We start from the raw sequence: 19,123 nt of genomic DNA, 5'->3' as shown, positions 1-19,123 counted from the left end.
GTCTCTTCAACAGATAGGAACGGGATAATTAGATTTCCACATACAAAAAACAGGCCCTATCTCAGACCATATACAAAAATTCACTCAAAATGAACCAACACCTACATATAAGAACTAAAACTATAAAACTCCAGAGGAAAACACAGTGTAAATCTTCATGCCTGTGGACTTGGCAATGGATTCAGACAGGATGCCAAAATCACAAGTAACAAAAGAAAAAACTGATAAATTCTACTTCATCAAAATTTAAAACTTCTGTAGATGAGAGGGCATTATCAAGAAAGTAAAAAAGACTACCCAAAGAATGAAAGAAAGGATTTGCAGATCACATATACTGGTAAGGGGCTTCCCAGATGGCTCAGCTCCTGCAATGCAGGAACCACAGGAGATGTGGGTTCAACCACTGGGTTAGGAAGATCCCTGTAAGAGAAAATGGCAACTCACTCTCCAATATTCTTGCCTGGAAGATTCCATAGACAGGAGTTTGGTGGGCTACAGTCCACGGGGTCACAAAACAGTAGTAAACAACTGAGCATATACTGATAACGGTCTACCATCCAGAATATACAAAGGAACTCTCACAACTCAACAACAAAAAGACAAACAACCCAATGCGAAGCTAGGAAAAGAACCTGAATAAATGTTTCTCCAAAGAAGATATACAAATGGCCAATAAGCACATGAAAAGAAGTTCAACATCATCAGCCACCAGGGAAATAAATATAAATCAAACACACAGTAAGTTACCAATTCACATCTACCAGGATAGCTTAAATTTTCAAAAACCAGAAAATAACAAGTGTTGGTGAGGATATGGAGAAATGAGAATCTTTGCACTGGAGAGTGAAGTGGTGCAGCTGCTTTGGGAAACAGTTTAGAAGTTCCTCAAACTGTTCCAACATAAAACTCAGGACATGATCTGGCCAATTCTACTCTTAGGTATGTACCCAGGAACAATGAAAACACGTATCTACAAAAAACGCTGCACATGATTATTCACACCAGCACTATTCAAAATAGCCGTAACAAAGAAACAACTTAAATGTTGAACAACTTATGAATAAACAAAATGTGGAATATTCCAGCCAGTGGAATATTCTCAGCAATGACGAGGAATGGAGTCCTGACACCTGCTACAAAATGGACAGGTCTTGAAAACATGATGCTGAGTAAAAGTTGGTCACAGATGATCACATAGATGATTCCATGTACATGAAATGCCCGAAACAGGCAAACCCACAGAGTAGAAGTAGATTAGTGGTTGCTAGTGAGTGGAAGCAGGGAGGATGGCGAGTGGCTGATAACGAAGAAGAGCAGAAATGAAAGACTCTAAAATTGATTGTAGGGGTGACTGCACCCCTACACATAGTAAAAACACTTTGAATTGTACACTTTAAAAGGATCAATTTTATGTTATATGAATATCTCAAAAAAGGTAGCATAAGGAAAAAGCCAGCAATTTCACGCTCTTCTTTCACCCTCATCAAGAGGCTCTTTAGTTCCTCTTTGCTTTCTGCATATCTGAGGTTGTTGATATTTCTCCCGGCAATCTTGATTCCAGCTTGTGATTCATCCAGCCTGACATTTCGCATGATGTACTACTCTACATGTAAGTTAAATAAGCAGGATGACAATATATGGTCTTGTGTACTCCTTTCCCAATTTTAAACCAGTCAGTTGTTCCATGTAAGGTTCTAATTATTGCTTCTTGACCTGCATACAGGTTTCTTAGGAGACAGGTAAGGTGGTCTGGCATTTCCATCTCTCTTTAAGAATTTTCCAGTTTCTTGTGATCTACACAACCAAAGGCTTTCATGTAGTCGAGGAAGCAGATGTTTTTCTGGAATTCCCCTTGCTTTCTCTATGATCCAACAAATGTTGGCAATGTGATCCTCTGCCTTTTCTAAACCTAGCTTGTATATCTGCAAGTTCTCCATTCATGTACTGCTGAAGTCTACCTAGCTTGAAGGATTTTGAGCACAGCCTTACTAGCATGAGAAATAAGCACATTTTTATAGTAGTTTGAACACTCTTTGGCACTGCCCTTCTTTGGGACTGGAATGAAAACTTAAGATCATGGCATCTGGTCCCATCATTTCATAGCAAATAGAAAGGGAAAAAGTGGAACCAGTGACAGATTTTATTTTCCTGGGCTCCCAAACCACTGCAGATGGTGACTGCAGCCATGAAATTAAAAGACGTTTGCTCCTTGGAAGAACAGCTATGGCAAACCTAGACAGAGTATTAAAAAGCACATACACACTTTGCCAACAAATGTCCATATAGACAAAGCCACAGTTTTTCCATTAGTCATGTACGAATATGAGTGTTAAACCACAAAGAAGGCTGAGTGCTGAAGAAGTGATGCTTTCGAACTGTGATGCTGGAGAAGACTCTTGAGAGTCCGTTGGACAGCAAGGAGATCAAACTAGTCAATCCTAAAGGAAATCAACCCTGAATATTCATTGGAAGAACTGATGCTGAAGCTCCAATACTTTAGCCACCTGAAGAGAAGAGCCAATTCATTCAAAAAGACCCTGATGCTCATAAAGATTGAAGGCAAAAGAAGAGGGCAGCAGAGGAACAGATAGTTAGCGTCACTGACTCAACAGACATGAATCTGAGCAAATTCTGGCAAATAGTGAAGGACAGGGAAGCGTAGCGTGTTGCAGTCCATGAGGTCACAAAGAGTCAGACATGACTTAGCGACTGAACAATAAGGAAAAAGCAGGCTCAGGTCTTTGCCAAATTAAAAGTTCCTTCCTATCCCTTTATTAACCTCTGGTAACACTTCTTCCTATTCTTCTCTTCACAGCTGAAGATTTGTTTATTCTTGAAATAACCTACATTGGCTTTCTCCACTCTGACTTTCCATTTACACCTCAATTCAATCGAACAGCTCCCTCCCCAGATGACAGCACCAAGTAGGATGCTATGAAAGTGTTCTCAGTTATCAAACTCAACAAACTCCTAACAACCCAGTTTTCCTCAAGTTCTCAAAGGAAGCATATAGCTTCCTTTATTATTATTATTTTTTTTTCTGGAGAGGCAGTTGTGAAGTACAGCTTCCTTCTGAAATGATCCCATTTGGGCTTCTACACCATTTTCTCACAATTTCTCGACATTTCTAAACACACAGGAATTTCCTGTTTCAGTTCTTCTTCAATTTGGCTTCAAATGCGACTATTCTCCATCCGGAAACTCTTCCTATGCTGTGTTACCTAATGAAAAGCTTCAGGTACCACCTATGATAGATCCTGATGACTCTCCCATCAAGACCTCTCCCGTGTGCTCCAAACCCAGACACACCTGACTCTGTAGCATTTCCACCTGCATGTTCTATAGGTAACTCCTACTCAATGTATCCAAAAGCCAAAATACTGTTCCTCCCCAGACCTGCTCATCTCCCTGAATTCCCCGTCTCAGTGTACTTTCCTGTTGTCTATTCAATCACCCAAATTAAAATCCAGTTATTCTGTGCTACTGTTTCTCTCTCACTTCCCAAATCCAATTCTCACTGAATCCTGTTAATTCTACCTCGTTAATATTTGTGCTATTAACTTACTCCTCTGCATCTCCACCAGAGAATGCGATGGCACCCTACTCCAGTACTCTTGCCTGGAAAATCCCATGGACGGAGGAGCCTGATAGGCTGCAATCCATGGGGTCGCGAAGAGTTGGACACAACTGAGCGACTTCACTTTCCCTTTTCACTTTCATGCATTGGAGAAGGAAATGGCAACCCACTCCAGTGCTCTTGTCTGGAGAATCCCAGGGACGGGGGAGCCTGGTGGGCTGCCGTCTATGGGGTCGCACAGAGTTGGACATGACTGAAGCGACTTAGCAGCAGCTGCATCTCCACTGACGCTACCTTATTTTAGGCCCTTATCTGTCACCTCAAATATTACAAAAACTGCTCACCGTCCTCCTACATCCTGCCTTGTCTTCCCTCCATCCCTTCTGATATCTATATGAGACCAGAGTGATTTTCCTAAGATGAAAACCTTATCATGTCTCTTGCCTGGTTAAAATCCATACGCTCTATTATTACCAAGAGAAAAAGCCCTCGAGAACCCTTAGAATGGCATGGGGACCGATCTGTGCAGCCTCACCTTCTGCTACTGACCCCATAAGCCCAATGCTACAGCTGCAGAGAACGACTTTCCATCCTCACAGTCCTCTGGTTCAACTTTCGCTTGGCCTTAACCTCTTCTCCTGCAATTTCTGCCTCCCTCATGCCAAAGCCTTCAAGTTTAAGGACATCAAGTCTAAAACACCTAATACAATGCCTGACACATAGGGGAGAGTTACAATGTAACTCTGTAACTCTATTCCCTATGAGAGAGGCTTAGGCCTCTTCATCCTGTCTCAGTGACTCCCCTCTGCTTCAAGCTAAAGCTGAAATTACTTCACCTGTCTACAAGACTCTTCCTAACGTGGCCTCTGCCTACCTCCTGGGTTTCACAGCTTGCCACCACCCTCCACCCTTGTGGGCCATACCTGCAGATCCCACACTCACTCTGTAAGTTTGGACTCCTGGCTTTTCTCAAACAGATCCTCCTACCAAAGAGCCCATCCTGTCTGAGCCTGTCTCCTCACTGTTCTCAGCCCTTCCCATACACTTTTCCCTACCACTGCCCCCTTCTACACTCTCCTCCCTGCTCCATTAAAACTGACCACTACCTCCCTTGTATACCCACTGTGCCCTTGGCCTTCCTCCAGTCAAAGCAATCTAAAAAACACACTGTCTTCATGGAAGTTCAAGTAAGAGATAAAGTCTTAGCATCCTGAAGGCAGGGGCACTACTTTATCCATCTGCAAGTCTTCACAGTACCTGCTACACAGAAATTAAACTAAATGACCTGCACTTTTACTTATACTTATTTCCTCTACATATACTAACAAAAGCTTTATTGGAGATTTTCTTCTAAAAAAGAAAGAACATACTTTTGAGTTACATTTTGGGCCCAATCTCTCTTTGTAAAGGAAACACCGTAATTAAAGTTATTATGCACTTTCAGATACCACTTCTATTTTTCTAAATCTAGGGAGAAATGGTCCCTATAAGACCTAAAAGGAGCAATACTATTTCAAAGAGATAATAAATTCTCTCTCGCAGCTTCGAGATACTTTGTTTAAAAAATTACTTCCCAGCGGCTCCTGTTTAGCTAGCCCACCTCGCTTCCTTTTATGGGTCACTCTGAAAAGTGGAAACCCCTTTGCTAACTAACTTCCTTCCTGCCGGCACCATCTGCCGAAACAGCTGACAGCAATTAACTCGTCCTCAGGAAGACACTCAGAAAGGAGTTACCAAGTGGCCAAGCTAATTCGGAAGGCGAAAAATGGATTATCTTTCTCATTTCCAGACAAGACTCCGTGACCAGCGAACCGCCCGTGGCCGGCGCCTTCCGGAGAACGTGAGCGCCTCTCCGCCGAGCACCTGCACCACCACCCGGGCCGCAGGGCGGAGACCCGCGGTGACCGGCTCCAGACCCGGCGCGTCCACGTGAACGCGGCGTCCAAACCACAGCACTTTCACCCGCACCGTCAAAACCGCTCGAGTTAACACTTGATCACCTTCGAGCACTCAACCAGGCCTTAGGAGAAGATTCTCTGCTTGCTCGGGGGGAGGCTCTGGAGTCAGGACTCCCAAACCCGAGGGGCGTGAGGACTTGAGGGAGGCTCGGGTGTGTGGTATGCGGGGAAACCTGTTTCACTCACAACGTTTAAAACAAGAAACAAACAAAAAAACTGAAAGCCACCCCACAGTTGACCTCCACAAGAGCCTGTGGGCACAAGCCCACCTGACCAGGAGTTCTGAGAATTCCCAGCTCGAACTTGCCGGCGCCCCTGGAGCACGCCGGCGTCCACCAGCCTCCCTCCGCGCCGGGCGCGCACCGGAGACCCTCCAGCATCCCTGCCGCGGTTACGTAAAAGCCCGAGTCCCTCTCCTCCATCCGAGGCCCGCGCCCCGGTGAAGGGCCCGGCTTCCACCCTCCTCGACCGGACCCAAGGCCGGCGAGCGGAGGAACGGGCTGCGCGGGCCGGAGCCGCCGACCAGCGCCCTGCCCAGCCGCCCCGGCAGCCACGCCCCCGCCTCGCCGCCCGGCCGCGATAGCCCGGCCCGCTGCCTGACAGACGCCACGGAGAGGCGCGCGGACGGCTGCAGGCACCGGGCCCCGCCGCCCGCCACTGACCTGCGCCGCCGCCGCCGCGCGACCGCCAGCCGCCGCAGCCGCCGCCTCCTTGCTCTCACGCCGCTGCCGCCGCGGCCGCCTCCTGCGCTGCGCCCCAGGCCGGCCTCGGGCGCCCCATTCCCACCCCGCCCCAGCCTCCGCCTGTTTACAATGATTGGGACAGAACCGGGCGAGCCGGCCCACCGCGCACGCGCACTCCCTCCGCCCGCCACAGCCAGCTTCCCGGCTCCTCCTCCCAGCGCTGACGGCCGGGGTCGTGAGGGCAAGCGCCCCGTGACCCCCGCGCGGGGCACACTGGGAATAGTAGTCTTCGGAAACCTAGTGCCCAGTCCTCAGGCGGCCCTCCGCGGGAGGCGCACTACAACATCCAGGAAGCATCACGCCTGCCCGGCCCAGGGGCCCGCGGGGGAGACCCGGGAGCGCGCGAGAAAACGCGTCGCGCCAGAGCGCTGCCGGCGCCTGCGCAGTTCCCGGTGGTGGGGGGCCGGATGGTCGCGAACCTATCCAGCGCGGGCTCCGGGAGGACTGCTGCGGGCAGTGTCGGCCGAACTCCGGAGAAGGGCAGGAGTTGTCCTGTCCACGCTCCGCACAGCTTGTTCCCTAGCTCCCGAGGCGCAGACCATCTTCACCGCGGGTTTCAGTCCCAACCAGTTAAACCAGCCCGGAGGCTGGCCCAGCAGCCGCGGGGTGGGGCTCATCCCGGGCTGGGTGGGGAGTCTGGCTTGGGGTGGGGACTTTTGCTGGGGATTTGGACAAAGGAAGCGCCCCGGGCTTCTAAAGAGGAACCTACTAGAATTTCGTGTCGGCCTTGGCTTCAGCGTTCCTTAAACAGGGGTCGATGAGAGCCTCCCTCGATCCTTGCACCTTGTACCGAGGAGTTCTTTTTTTTTTTTTTTTCCGAGGAGCTCTTGAGTTAGCTGCCCTTCGCACGGCAGGCGTGCGCACAGAACTAGATCTGAAGGAAGACGGAAATAACTGCATTTCCTCCAGAAACCCTTCACAAAGGCTTCAGGAATTGTCCTGCAAATGTTCTTGTCTTATAAAGTTTGGCGGTTGACTTGGGGGATGTCTCCTGTCCATCGAATTCCCCAGGGAAGAATGCTGGAGTGGGTTGTCATTCCTTTCTCCAGGGGATCTTCCCGACCCGGGGATGCAACCCCGCTCTCCCGCATTGCAGGCAGATTCTTTACCATCTGAGCCACCGGGGAAGCCCCAAGATTGGGGATAGATAGCTCTTCCCTATCACCTCAATTCCTGCCTGTGCGCCTCTTCCTACAACTTCATTACATGTTTAGACTGACCTCTGTGATCCACCCTACCCTGTTCCGAATCAGCCCGCCTCAAGTCTGACAATAGATCCCTCCCTTGTACCCTGCGTCTCCCACTCAAAAGTTCCGCCCCCTTGGCTTGACGCCCAGGAAGGGCCCACAACTGGCCCACAACAGACCAAGATGGTCTGCGGTAGCCATTGTATTTTGACTTTTTGAAAAGCTTTCTTACTGTCCTTCTGGCAACAGAACGGTGTCCTCTGTCCGCTGGGATGGGCATGTTATCTTTCCAATTACAGTACTCTGCCTCTGGCAACATTGATTGGGCCAAGGGATGGGCACTGACCATGTTGGCTATTGAACCCTTGTTGGAAGTTGCTATATGGACACACAAAAGGGAGGAAAGATAGCATCTTATTGATGGTCATGTTATTCACAAAGAGGCCTTTCTCAACTTCACTGGTAGTCCAGTGGTTAAGAACCTGCCTGGTAATGCAGGGGACACAGTTTCAGTCCCTGGTTGGGAAAGATCCCACATGCCTCGGGGCAACCCCATGCACCAGAACTACACCCGTATGCCTAGAGCCTGTGCTTCACAGCAGCAAGAGAAGCCAATGCAGTGAGAAGCCTGTGGACCTCAGGGAAGACTAGTCTCCACTTGCTGCGACTAGAGGAAGCACACACATAGCAACGAAGACCCAGCACAGCCGTAAGTAAATACATTAAAAAAAAAAAAAGAGGCATTTTTGCAGCAGCAATGAAAGAGGCTAAAAACATTGGGGGTTGGGGAACAGGGGGAGAGGAATCAGGAGCTGGCACTAGGCAGACTGGCTTCAGCTTCAGAAGCCATGGTTTGTATAGCTCTTTTGAAGTGCTTTGAGTACGCGAACCTAGCTAGGTGAGCCAATGCAATTACTCTGTGGTTATGGAACATATTTGTTGGTTGCCTCTTGAGAGTCATTCCTCCCATTTAAGCCATGCAGCATAATCATTCCCTTTGGTGGCTGAGCCTTTCAGAGGTGGTAACCCAATCAGAACCTGATGAGACCCAATGGGATGTGGGTTGGGGCTTCTAGTAAACTGCAGCAGCCTTGCTCTTCTGGCAGGGTGTACATTTGTGAAGTCTGGACAGCTGGCAGCTATTTAGCTCCTACAAAAAGAAAATCTGGAGGGAAAAGGTTTAGGTGAAAAGGCAACAGTCGGGCCTGAAAATGAGGTCAGTACTGTCAAATGTGCCCTGTTGCATCATTAGAGCTGCACTGTCAAACCTCACCTCTTTGACCTGTCTTATAGACAGTCTTGTAGACTGTTTAGAATTTCCCGTGTTGATTCAACATGTTTACATTGGGGAGTTTTCTGTAACTAAAAATTCTAAAAGTCCTAACTGATTCTGTTGGATTTCATTTACATGATGTTAAAAGGCCCTGACTAATACAGGTTCCTACTTGAAGAGAAACTGTGGAATAGACTTTCAGCTATGGTTATATGTTACGGTCAACAATTCCTCTGCACACAAAGCAAGTATAACTTGGACAAAATTGTCAAACAACCATTTCAGAGCATTGGAAATCAAACACAGACAATTTGAGAATCAGCTATTCTTGAAAAACTGCTGAAGATTCTAGTAGGAAGAGTAGATACCTGTAACCTTGCCCAAGGCTGCCCTGTTGCCCCAGAACTGAAATTTTACTTGTGTAGGTGGGGCTAGCCAAGAAAACTAGCAGCTTTGCTCCCAGAGGGGATGGACTCGATTTGCTGTGGGAGGTCAAAACCCATGGCTTTGATGGCTGAAGGGAATATATAATAGTGCATCTGCTATGGAAGACAGCACGGTGGTTCCTCAAAATACTAAACATAGAACTACCACTTGATCCAGCAATTCCACTTCTGAGTACATACCCCAAAGAAATGAAACCAGAGAGAGAGAGATTTGTAAATCCATTTACAAATTATTATTTGTAATATTATTTGCAATATGGTATTATTTGCAATAGCCGAAAGGTAGAGAGGGCTTCCCTTGTGGCTCAGAGGGTAAAATGTCTGCCTGCAATGCGGGAGACCTGGGTTCAAACCCTGGGTCAGGAAGATCCGCTGGAGAAGGAAGTGGCAACCCACTCCAGTACTCTTGGAAAGTACTGTAGTACTGTTGCAGTACTCCTGGAAAATCCCATGGATGGAGAAGCCTGGTAGGCAACAGTCCATGGGATTGCAAAGAATCGGACACGACTGAGCGACTTCACTCAAAGGTGGAAGCAACTCAGGTGTCCATTAATGGATGAATGGGTAAACAAAATGTGCTACGTACATAAAGTGAAACACTGTATAGCCTTTAAAAGGAAGGAAATGCTTAACAAATGTAAAACAAAAATCATAAGAGCTGAAAGGAGAAATTGACTGTTCATTTGCAGTTGAAGATTTAATCTTAGCCATTGATTGGACAAGATAAAATCAACAAGGGTATAGAAAATCTGACTTACAACATCAAACATCAACCAACTTGTAATACTTGACAACTATAGAAAACCATCCAACAGCCTCAGAATACACATTCTTTTCAAGTGCAAATGATACTCCAGAATAGACCATATGGTGGTCACAAAACACATGTCAACAAATTGAAAAAGATTAAGAACATACAGAATATGTTCTCCATCTACAAGGAGAAATTAAATTAGAAAGCCACAGAAAAGTAATCTGAGAAATCTCCAAATAGTTAGAAATTAATATATTTCTAAATAAGATACAGGCCAAAGAAGAAATCACAGGGAAAATTGGAAAATATCTAATTTTGATTTAGTTAGAAAATATCTAATTAATTGAATTAAAAGAAAAACATCAAATCTAAGGGAGTCAGATTTAATTGCCTCTATAAGTGTGTTTGTGCTTTCCTGGTGGCTTAGCAGTAAAGACTCTGCCTGCAATGCAGGAGTCACAGGAGACATGGGGTTCAATCCCTGGGTCGGGAAGATCCTCTGGAGGAGGGCATGGCAATCCCACTCCAGTATTCTTTTTTGGAGAATCCCATGGACAGAGAGTTTGGAGGGCTACAGTCCATAGGGTCACAAAGAGTTGGATACAGCTGAAGTGACATGGCACGCTAAAGTGTGCTTAGAAGGAAATTAATAGTCTTTTAAAAACTTAAATTACCAGTATATATTCCCACTAAGCTCCCCCTCAAGAAAATAGCAAAAAAGGAATGAATCAAGCCTAAATTATAGAGAAGCAAGGAAATAGTGAAGATCAGAATAGAAATCAATTAATTTAAAAAATAAGAAAATAGAGAAAAGGACCCAAATGCTGATTCTTTGAAAGATCAAACTGATAAAACATTAGCTACACTGATGGAAAAAAAAGATAATACAAACACAAATTATGGAAATGAAAAATAAGGATTATAAAGAAGTATTATGAGCATCATAATTCCAATAATTTTTAAAGTAGATGAAAATGAAGGCATTCTTACAGAGAACTAATTACCAAACTTAAAAAAAATAAATTGAAAATCTGAACAACTATATATTGAGATAAAAAAATTGAATCACTAAATAAAATATTGCCACAAAGAAAAAAAAAAGCAAAAGTGTTAGTCACTCAGCCATGTCTGCCTCTTTGTGACCCCATGGACTGTAGCCTTCCAGGCTCCTCTGTCCATGGGATTTCCCAGACAAGAATACTGGAGTGGGTTGCCATGGCCTTCTCCTGGGGATCTTCCCAACCCAGGGATGTTCTACCCACGTCTCCTACATGCCAGGTGGGTTCTTTACTGCTGAACCACCAGGGAAGCCTACCACAAAGAAAAGCCCAGGTCCAAATGTCTTTACAGATGAATTCTATCAGTATTTTAAGGGGGGAGGAACCCTCAACCTAATAATTAGTTCAGTTCAGTTCAGTTCAGTTGCTCAGCTGTGTCTGACTCTTTGCGACCCCATGAGCTACAGCATGCCAGGCCTCCCTGTCCAACACCAACTCCCAGAACCTACCCAAACTCATGTCCATTGAGTCGGTGATGCCATCCAACCATCTCATCCTAATAATAACTTTCTAGAAAACAGAGAACTAAGGAACATTTCCCAGTTTATTTTAGGAGGCCAAATCACCCTGGTACCAAAACCAAGAACATCATAAGAAAATACAGAAGTACAGATGGAAATCCTTCATAAATTATACATCTTAAAGGGATTGATTTTATGGTATGTGAACTGCATCTTAATAATGCCATTATATTTTTTTAAGATATGAGTGTTCAATGAAATATCCTAAAGAAAAACCATACCTTTCAATGAACAGAGTGGAAGAATCCAGCGCCTGTTGCCTATGTCCTCAGGAGTGGCACTAGGGTCTTGATTCCTAAACAGTTCACTGGATCATAGCACTGTTACATGATTGAAATGTTCTACTTGTATATATTTAAAATGTGTGGTAAAGCAGATACATTACTTTGCCAACAAAGATCCGTCTAGTCAAAGCTATGGTTTTTCCAGTAGTCATGTATGGATGTGAGAGGTGGACTATAAAGAAAGCTGAGCACCGTTAAATTGATGCTTTTGAACTGTGGTGTTGGAGAAGACTCTTGAGAGTCCCTTGGACTGCAAGGAGATCCAACCAGTCCATCCTAAAGGAAATCAGTCCTGGGTGTTCATTGGAAGGACTGATGTTGAAGCTGAAACTCCAATACTTTGGCCACCTGATGCGAAGAACTTACTGATTGGAAAAGACCCTGATGCTGGGAAAGATTGAAGGTGGGAGGAGAAGGGCACGACAGAGGATGAGATGGCTGGATGGCATCACCAACTCAATGGACATGAGTCTGAGTAAACTCTGGGAGTTGCTGATGGACAGGGAGGCCTGGCGTGCTGCAATCTGTGGGGTCGCAAAGAGTTGGACACGACTGAGCAACTGAACTGAACTGAATAAAATAAGCGTCAGAACTGTATGAGTTCATTTTTGCTCTTTGCAGCAATCTGCCCCACAGCTTAATGGTTTTAAAGTTTTCTGCTCTTCTTGTGACTGTAGTAAGTGTTAAGTGGAGGTGGGCTCACTTGGAGCAGCTGCAATGGTGAGCCTGTCTTACGGGCTCTTGGCCTCCCACTGAGGCTGCATTCTCAGTGCACGAGCACTTTTCAAATGTTTGCATGTCATCTACTAATGGGATACTGGCCAAACCAAGTCACATACCAAGTCCCAGACTCAAGGGATGGAGAATAGACTCCACCTCCAGATGGGAGGCAATGGGAAGAAATTTGTGCCATTTATTTGCAAACTATGACAAGAACTCTTGAACCTCCTTGGCTCCTATGGAATGATTTTATATCCTCCAAGAATCTGTGATAAGTCACTGTGATTGACACCTTTGCTAAACCAGCCTCTCAGGTTTGGCTAACACTGTGGAAGTAAGTACAGGAGCAAAAATTAAGCATGTTCACCATTCTACTTCTGATGACTGGTAGAGTGCCTGGCACATAATAGATGCTTAATAAACTTTTCTGCAATGAGGCTGCTAAACTCTTTTTGGTAGCAAGTGATAGAAATCCAATTCAGATTTGCTTAAACAAAAAAGGAGAACTTATTCACACACATAAGCAAGAAGTCCAAGATACTGACTCACCACACAGCTGGCTTTAGGCTTTAACTGCATCTTGAGGACTGTCTCTTACCATCTTTTGGTTCTCCTTTGTGTTGGATTCATTTTCTGACAGCCTCTCTCCATGTGATAGCAGACACACCACTAAGTTTATAGTCTTGGATAGTGTCTACCCTGTAACTGTATATATCTTCTGTGTATGGATAATTTATAAAAGTGAAAATGAAATTTTTAGAAAATGTCACAGAAGGTATTCACATACTTTTAGATGCTGAGATTTCTCTAAGAGTTAATGCAATCATTTGGGTCTGATCCAGTATTTATATGACTGAGTCTGCTGCTGCTGCTGCTAAGTCGCTTCAGTCGTGTCCGACTCTGTGCGATCCCATAGATGGCAGCCCACCAGGCTCCCCCGTCCCTGGGATTCTCCAGGCAACAACACTGGAGTGGGTTGCCATTTCCTTCTCCAATGCATGAAAGTGAAAAGTGAACGTGAAGTCGCTCAGTCGTGCTCAACTCTTAGCGACCCCATGGACTGCAGCCTACCAGGCGCCTCCATCCATGGGATTTTCCAGGCAAGAGTACTGGAGTGGGTTGCCATTGCCTTCTCTGATGACTGAGTCTAGCCCAGGGCTAATCACAGGTGTGTCATGTAATGAGCCAGGACTGCCTTGCCTTTACTGTACCATCTATTTTCTGAAAAATTGGTGATTGCTTTTTGACTTTTGATTGATTATTTAGTTTTCAATGTACTTACAAGTAATTTCCTCCGAGTTGTGTGTTCTGTGTATGTAAACACCCAGATGTCTGTTACTTCTTGAGATGTCTCTCCAGGAACTTGCTCTCTGTAGGCCTCTGCCGTCCTCTTCAGGCATTCCTTCACCAGCATCCCGGGCTTTCCCTTTGTCTTGCTATGTTGGATCCTTCATTAGTTTCTAGGGCTGCTATGACAGAGCACCACAGACGGGGTGGTGTGAACAGCAGCACATTAGTTTCGCAAAGTCGTGAAGGCTAGAAGTCGGAGATCAGGGTGTGGGCAGGGTGGTTCTCCTGAGGCGTGTAGACAGCCATCTCCTCCCTGTGTCCTCACGTGATTGTCCCTCTGTACGTGTCTGTCCCCTCCTCTAATCAGGACACCAATCATGCTGGATTAGGTCCCACCCAAGTGACCTCATTTTCCTTTGATTACCTCCTTAAAGGCCCTGCTTCCAGATACAAACATATTCTGAGCTTCTGGGGGTTAGGAGGCCAACATGTGAATCCAGCCCATAACAAACCCTTCTTTCCTGGTCTTACTCTTTCTTAGTTTACTCCTTCCTTTCCACAGAGCACATCTTCCAGTAGCCTTTAGAGAATGGATGTGTGGAGATTCACTTTTTGGAGACCTTGCATATCTTAAAGTATCTTTTTTTCTGTGCTGACAATTAATTGACTTGGTTGGACCAGGTCTACCTCAGATATTGACAAGTTAGCTGCTGTCTTCCCATTGTCTAGTGTTACTATGAAAAAAGCCAATGCTTTTTTGATTTCTGATCCTTGTCAAAAAAAAAAAATACTTCAACTTCCCCCTTCTTTAAGGAAAAAATATTTTAAAATTCTCTATTTTGTTCCTGTTTTTATAAATTGAGCTGGGATTAGCTTTATTCTTTGTGTGGGTGAGGTGCCTAACGGGCCCTTTCAACCTGAGGACTTGTGCACTTCAGTTGTGTGGCATTTTCTGTATTTATTTCATGATTTTCCTCCCGCACTGTTCTATTCTTTATTTTTGTAATTCCTGTCATTTCTATCGAGTCTTCATACTTCTCCTCTGCTTTTAGGGTCTTACTTCCTATTTGTTATCTCTTTGTCTTTATACTTAAATCCTGGGAAACCTCTCCAACTATGTTTTTAACCCGTTTATTGAACTTTTCATTTCTGGTTTCATACTTTTAATTTCCAAGGGCTCTTTTTTTGTTTTGCCTTTTTTGTTATTGTTTTTCTCTTAATTATTTATATGGTATCCTATTCTATTCTTATGTAATAACCTGTCTGATATTCCAGAGACTAATGAAAGTATGTATATTCCTTGCATAATCTATGGCTAGTCTTCAGGTTGTGATTTTTTAGTTTTGTGGCTGTTGTTTGTGTTTGTTTTGGTCTCTGACTTTCATATGAGAGATTTTTCTCAAATGTTTGGTGAGTCTTGGCTGTCCAAGTACATTTCAAAGTGTAGAAGTAAGCTACAATGAGATATCACCTCACACCAGTCAGAATGGCCATCACCAAAATCTACAAACACTGCTGGAGGTGGTGTGTAGAAGAGAACCCTCTTATACTGTTGGTGGGAATTAAATTGGTACAACTACTATGGAGAACAGCATGGAGGTTCCTCAAAAAACTAAAAAAAAAAAAAAAAAACTAAAAATAGAGTTGCCAGAGACCCAGAAATCCCACTCCTGGACATATATCTGGACAAAACTATAATTAAAAAAGATACATGCTCCCTTATGTTCACAGAAGCATTATTCACAATAGCCCAGACATGAAAGCAATCTAAATGCCCATCAACAGAGGAATGGATAAAGAAGATGTGGCACACATACAATGGAATATGATTCAGCCATAAAAAGCAGAAAGTAATGCCACTTGCAGCAACGTGCATGCAATTCGAGATTATCCTACTAAGTGAAGTAAATCACAAAGAAAAAGTCAAACACAGTATGAAATTACTTACATGTGGAATCTAAACTACGACACCAATCAACTTACCTACAAAACAAAAACAAGACTCACAGACAGAGAACAGATTTGTGGTTGCCAAGGAGGAAGAGGGTAAGGGGGGGAAGGTTTGGGAGTTTGGGATTAGCAGATGCACACTAGTGTATACAGGATAGATAAACAACACGGTCGTGCTGCGTGGCACAGGGAACTGTATTCATTATGCTGTGACAAACCACGATGGAAAAGAAGATGCAAAAGACTATAATATATAAAACTGAATCACTTTTCTGCGTAGAAGAAATTAATACAACATTATAAATCAACTATACTTTGATAAAATTAAAATATATATATATATATTTAAAAAAAAGAACTCCTGTCAAGTTTTCTGCAGTCACCTAAGCAACCTCCTCCAGTTCCAAGACCATGGCATATGTATGACCTCCATGTAACTGACCGGGATGACCTTTCCCCACAGACTCTGAGTTAGTGACTAATTGTACTGTCATCCATGACTCTAACTCGTCCATAAGGATACTTGAAATACTATCTCAAACTGCAGAATTCTGTTACACAAGGAGCAGGCATAATGAGATGATTGAATGGGGCACAGGTTTTTTTTAAATTTAATAAAACTGAGTTTGAATGTTGTCAGGTCTCCAGGGCGGGGGGTGCGGGGCGGTGGTGCCACATGTCTCTCTCCGAGCTACCCAACCCTGCTGCCCTTCTGTCGTGCAGAGACACCGTCTCAGCAAAGGAGTGTGGCTACTTCTCTTCCCCCCTAAAACCTTTATTTAGAAAAACAAGTGAAGGACTAGATTTGGCCCCTGGGCCATGCTTTGCTGACCTCTGCTCTGTGAACTAGTTTATCACAGTTAGATCATTTGCATAAACGCTTACGATGCTAACTACTTTACAAGGTTGTTTTGGCACTTGTATAAAATAGTAGGCACCACGCAGCGCAGTGGGCCCAAAAGTCAGAGAGATTCTGGCCGGAGCAGGGATCTGTCACCACCTACTTACAGGTGACCTTGGGCAAGTTGCTGAACCTCTCCTTGCTCTGTGCTCTGGCTGACTGGACAGAGCCTGGAATAGCTGGGACTGCACGAGGTAGTTTCATGGTACATTAGACTTTCCGGTTCACTGATCCACCTGGGGTTCTGGCTCTTGTTCCAGCCACACAGATATGCCATTTGTGACTCAACCAAACACCTTCACTTTAGCTCCTAGTTCTTTGGAAGCTCTTAGTAGCTTACTTTTTAGGTTGCGGTACCCCCTTTCTCCTCTTCCTCACACGCCTCTTTCTATTCTTCCCCCTCAGTGGCCAGCAGACCTTCCCAAACCTTCCCAAACTGGAGGAGAGGGCTCAGGCTTAATCATAAATGCAGCATCTCAATCCTGTTGGATTCAGGGATGCTGATGGAAGCGTGCCTTTAGGACAGAAAATCAAGTTTTCAAGTAAAGGAGTTCCATTTTTTCACTTGAGGTTGCAACAGAAAAGAAAAGAGCCTTAAGCAAAACAAAGCTTTGAAGTTTGCCATCAAAAGGACTTTCTTCTTATGGCTGTTGAAAAGCTTTTAGAGCTACATAGACTTTTAAATGTAAGGTGGGTTACCATTTCCCTGAAAAGTTAATGTGTGGGTCTAATTACGACAAAGAAGCATCAGTTGAAACAATCTCTATAGAGTCTGAATGAAATGGCGGGGAGTCTTTCTGCTAAATAAAGAATGAGAAATGTCCCTCTAGTGAATATTTAAGAGTCCCTTTGTTAAATATTTTACTTTGCAGGTTTCTAGAAGCTGAAGCAGTAGCTAAAAAGCTCGCATCCTCTTGGTGGAACTGTAAATGGAGCAGTCTTTTGAGAGAGAAATTGAGAACATCTAACAAAATGTAAAGTGTGTATAAAATGTGATCCGGAAACTTATTCCAAGGTTGTAAGATGACAAGTGTGGCATGCATACATATTACTGTTTTTAATAATGAAACACTGGAAAAACTAAAGACCCATCAACAATGGATTGATTAATTCAATTATGACATATTCATTTCAGTAGAATATTATGTATTTTTTTAAAGTCTATGTATCTTTATGTTTTGGCATGAAAGATGTCCATGACATTCAACAAACAGCAAACTTAGTTATCTGGACGAAATATGTATGACAACAACCTGTCAATGTGATGTCTGTTAGGTATGATTCTCTAGAATAGGATATTCTGATTAGTCTGATTAGACTGATTAAAGTGGCCTGATTAGTCAAGCTCTAGAAAGAGTATGAATGAAAAAAATTAAGGAACAAGTAGTCATTACACTATTGACACCTAATTATAACACATATTTGACTCTCCAACCTAAAGCAGAATTTCTAAAGAATTTGTTTATTGGTAAACAGAAATAAAGTAAAATTATGAAAAACTTTTGAAAGTATTAGATGTTAAAAACATGTACTTTTGAAAGCCTAGCAAGAAAATACCTGGAAATCATGGTTTAATAAACTAATATTTAAAATCTCTAATATCAAGCCTACTAACAATTAAGGTGGCTCTTAAGCCAATCTAGATACAAAAAATCAGGATATACAATGTCAATATAAATTTTTAAAATTCATTTTATGCAGTTTTAATATTTATTATTTTCCTAAAGTTGCTTAACATATATTTTCTTCCTTGTCCCTTGGGGGGAAAATGTATCATGAAAACAATATTTCACTTGTCTAAAAATGTTTTGAAATAGCAGAATTCTCAGTTACTATATGAAGAAGGCATTGGCACCCCACTCCAGTACTCTTGCCTGGAAAATCCCATGGATGGAGGAGCCTGGTGAGCTGCCGTCTATGGGGTCGCACAGAGTCGGACACGACTGAGGCGACTTAGCAGCAGCAGTTACTATATTTATCTTATTATTCAAAAAAACGTTGTGACCTACAGAGGTAAGAAGCCGTGGCCTGTTGACCGCAGAGCTTCCAGTACATTGGGTTTAGAATGATCTGTTCTGTCAGAGAAACTTATCAATGGAAAATTGACTATCAGAAAGTTTCTGCTGCCATCCTGTAATAAATGACAACTCTTCACAAGGGGTAGTTTCATGAATAATAGTTATTTAGAGAGTAAATATGAACAATTAAGGATCCCCAGAAATGTCAGAAAATAAACAGCAAAAAAGAAAGTGCCAAAATAAACAGAAAAATGTATTTTGGAGCAACAGTGGTAAGTCAAGCTATCTTGACATTAATTTAAATGATTTTCAATTAAAAATGCCATATACAAACTACCCATTGAATAAGAAAGCAAAATAAAGATATTTGCACACATAGAAGAATTTTTTAAAATGTACCTTCCACATATTACTTTTTAGGAGGTTCTGGAGGATACACTTCA

The 19,123-nt window shown here is 43.7% G+C and overlaps 2 protein-coding genes across 3 annotated transcripts in view; one reads left to right on the top strand and one right to left on the bottom strand.

Annotated features, from left to right (window-relative positions):
• The window catches only part of RALBP1 (ralA binding protein 1), a 40,225-nt gene extending 33,880 nt beyond the window's left edge, over window positions 1–6,345 (bottom strand). The window contains exon 1 of one of the 2 annotated variants that reach the window (XM_070361781.1): window positions 6,198–6,345. The gene's annotated coding sequence lies outside the window, so the exon portion shown is untranslated. Of the gene's footprint in view, window positions 1–5,804; window positions 5,829–6,197 lie in introns of those variants that run through there. The other variant, XM_070361782.1, reaches the window with a different exon arrangement.
• On the top strand, window positions 5,697–17,380 carry LOC138985419 (serine/arginine repetitive matrix protein 1-like). Its single transcript, XM_070361805.1, has 3 exons — window positions 5,697–5,930; window positions 6,015–8,174; window positions 8,887–17,380. The coding sequence occupies exons 1-2, from the start codon at window positions 5,697–5,699 to the stop codon at window positions 7,023–7,025; spliced, it is 1,245 nt and encodes a 414-aa protein (XP_070217906.1). The 3' UTR covers window positions 7,026–8,174; window positions 8,887–17,380.
• Window positions 17,381–19,123: the final 1,743 nt, after the last annotated feature.

This window comes from Bos mutus, chromosome 24 (assembly GCF_027580195.1).
Source record: "Bos mutus isolate GX-2022 chromosome 24, NWIPB_WYAK_1.1, whole genome shotgun sequence".
In the NCBI taxonomy this organism is placed as follows: domain Eukaryota; kingdom Metazoa; phylum Chordata; class Mammalia; order Artiodactyla; family Bovidae; genus Bos; species Bos mutus.
Note: the sequence above shows the minus strand (reverse complement) of the source record. Positions and strands in the feature narration are given on the sequence as shown.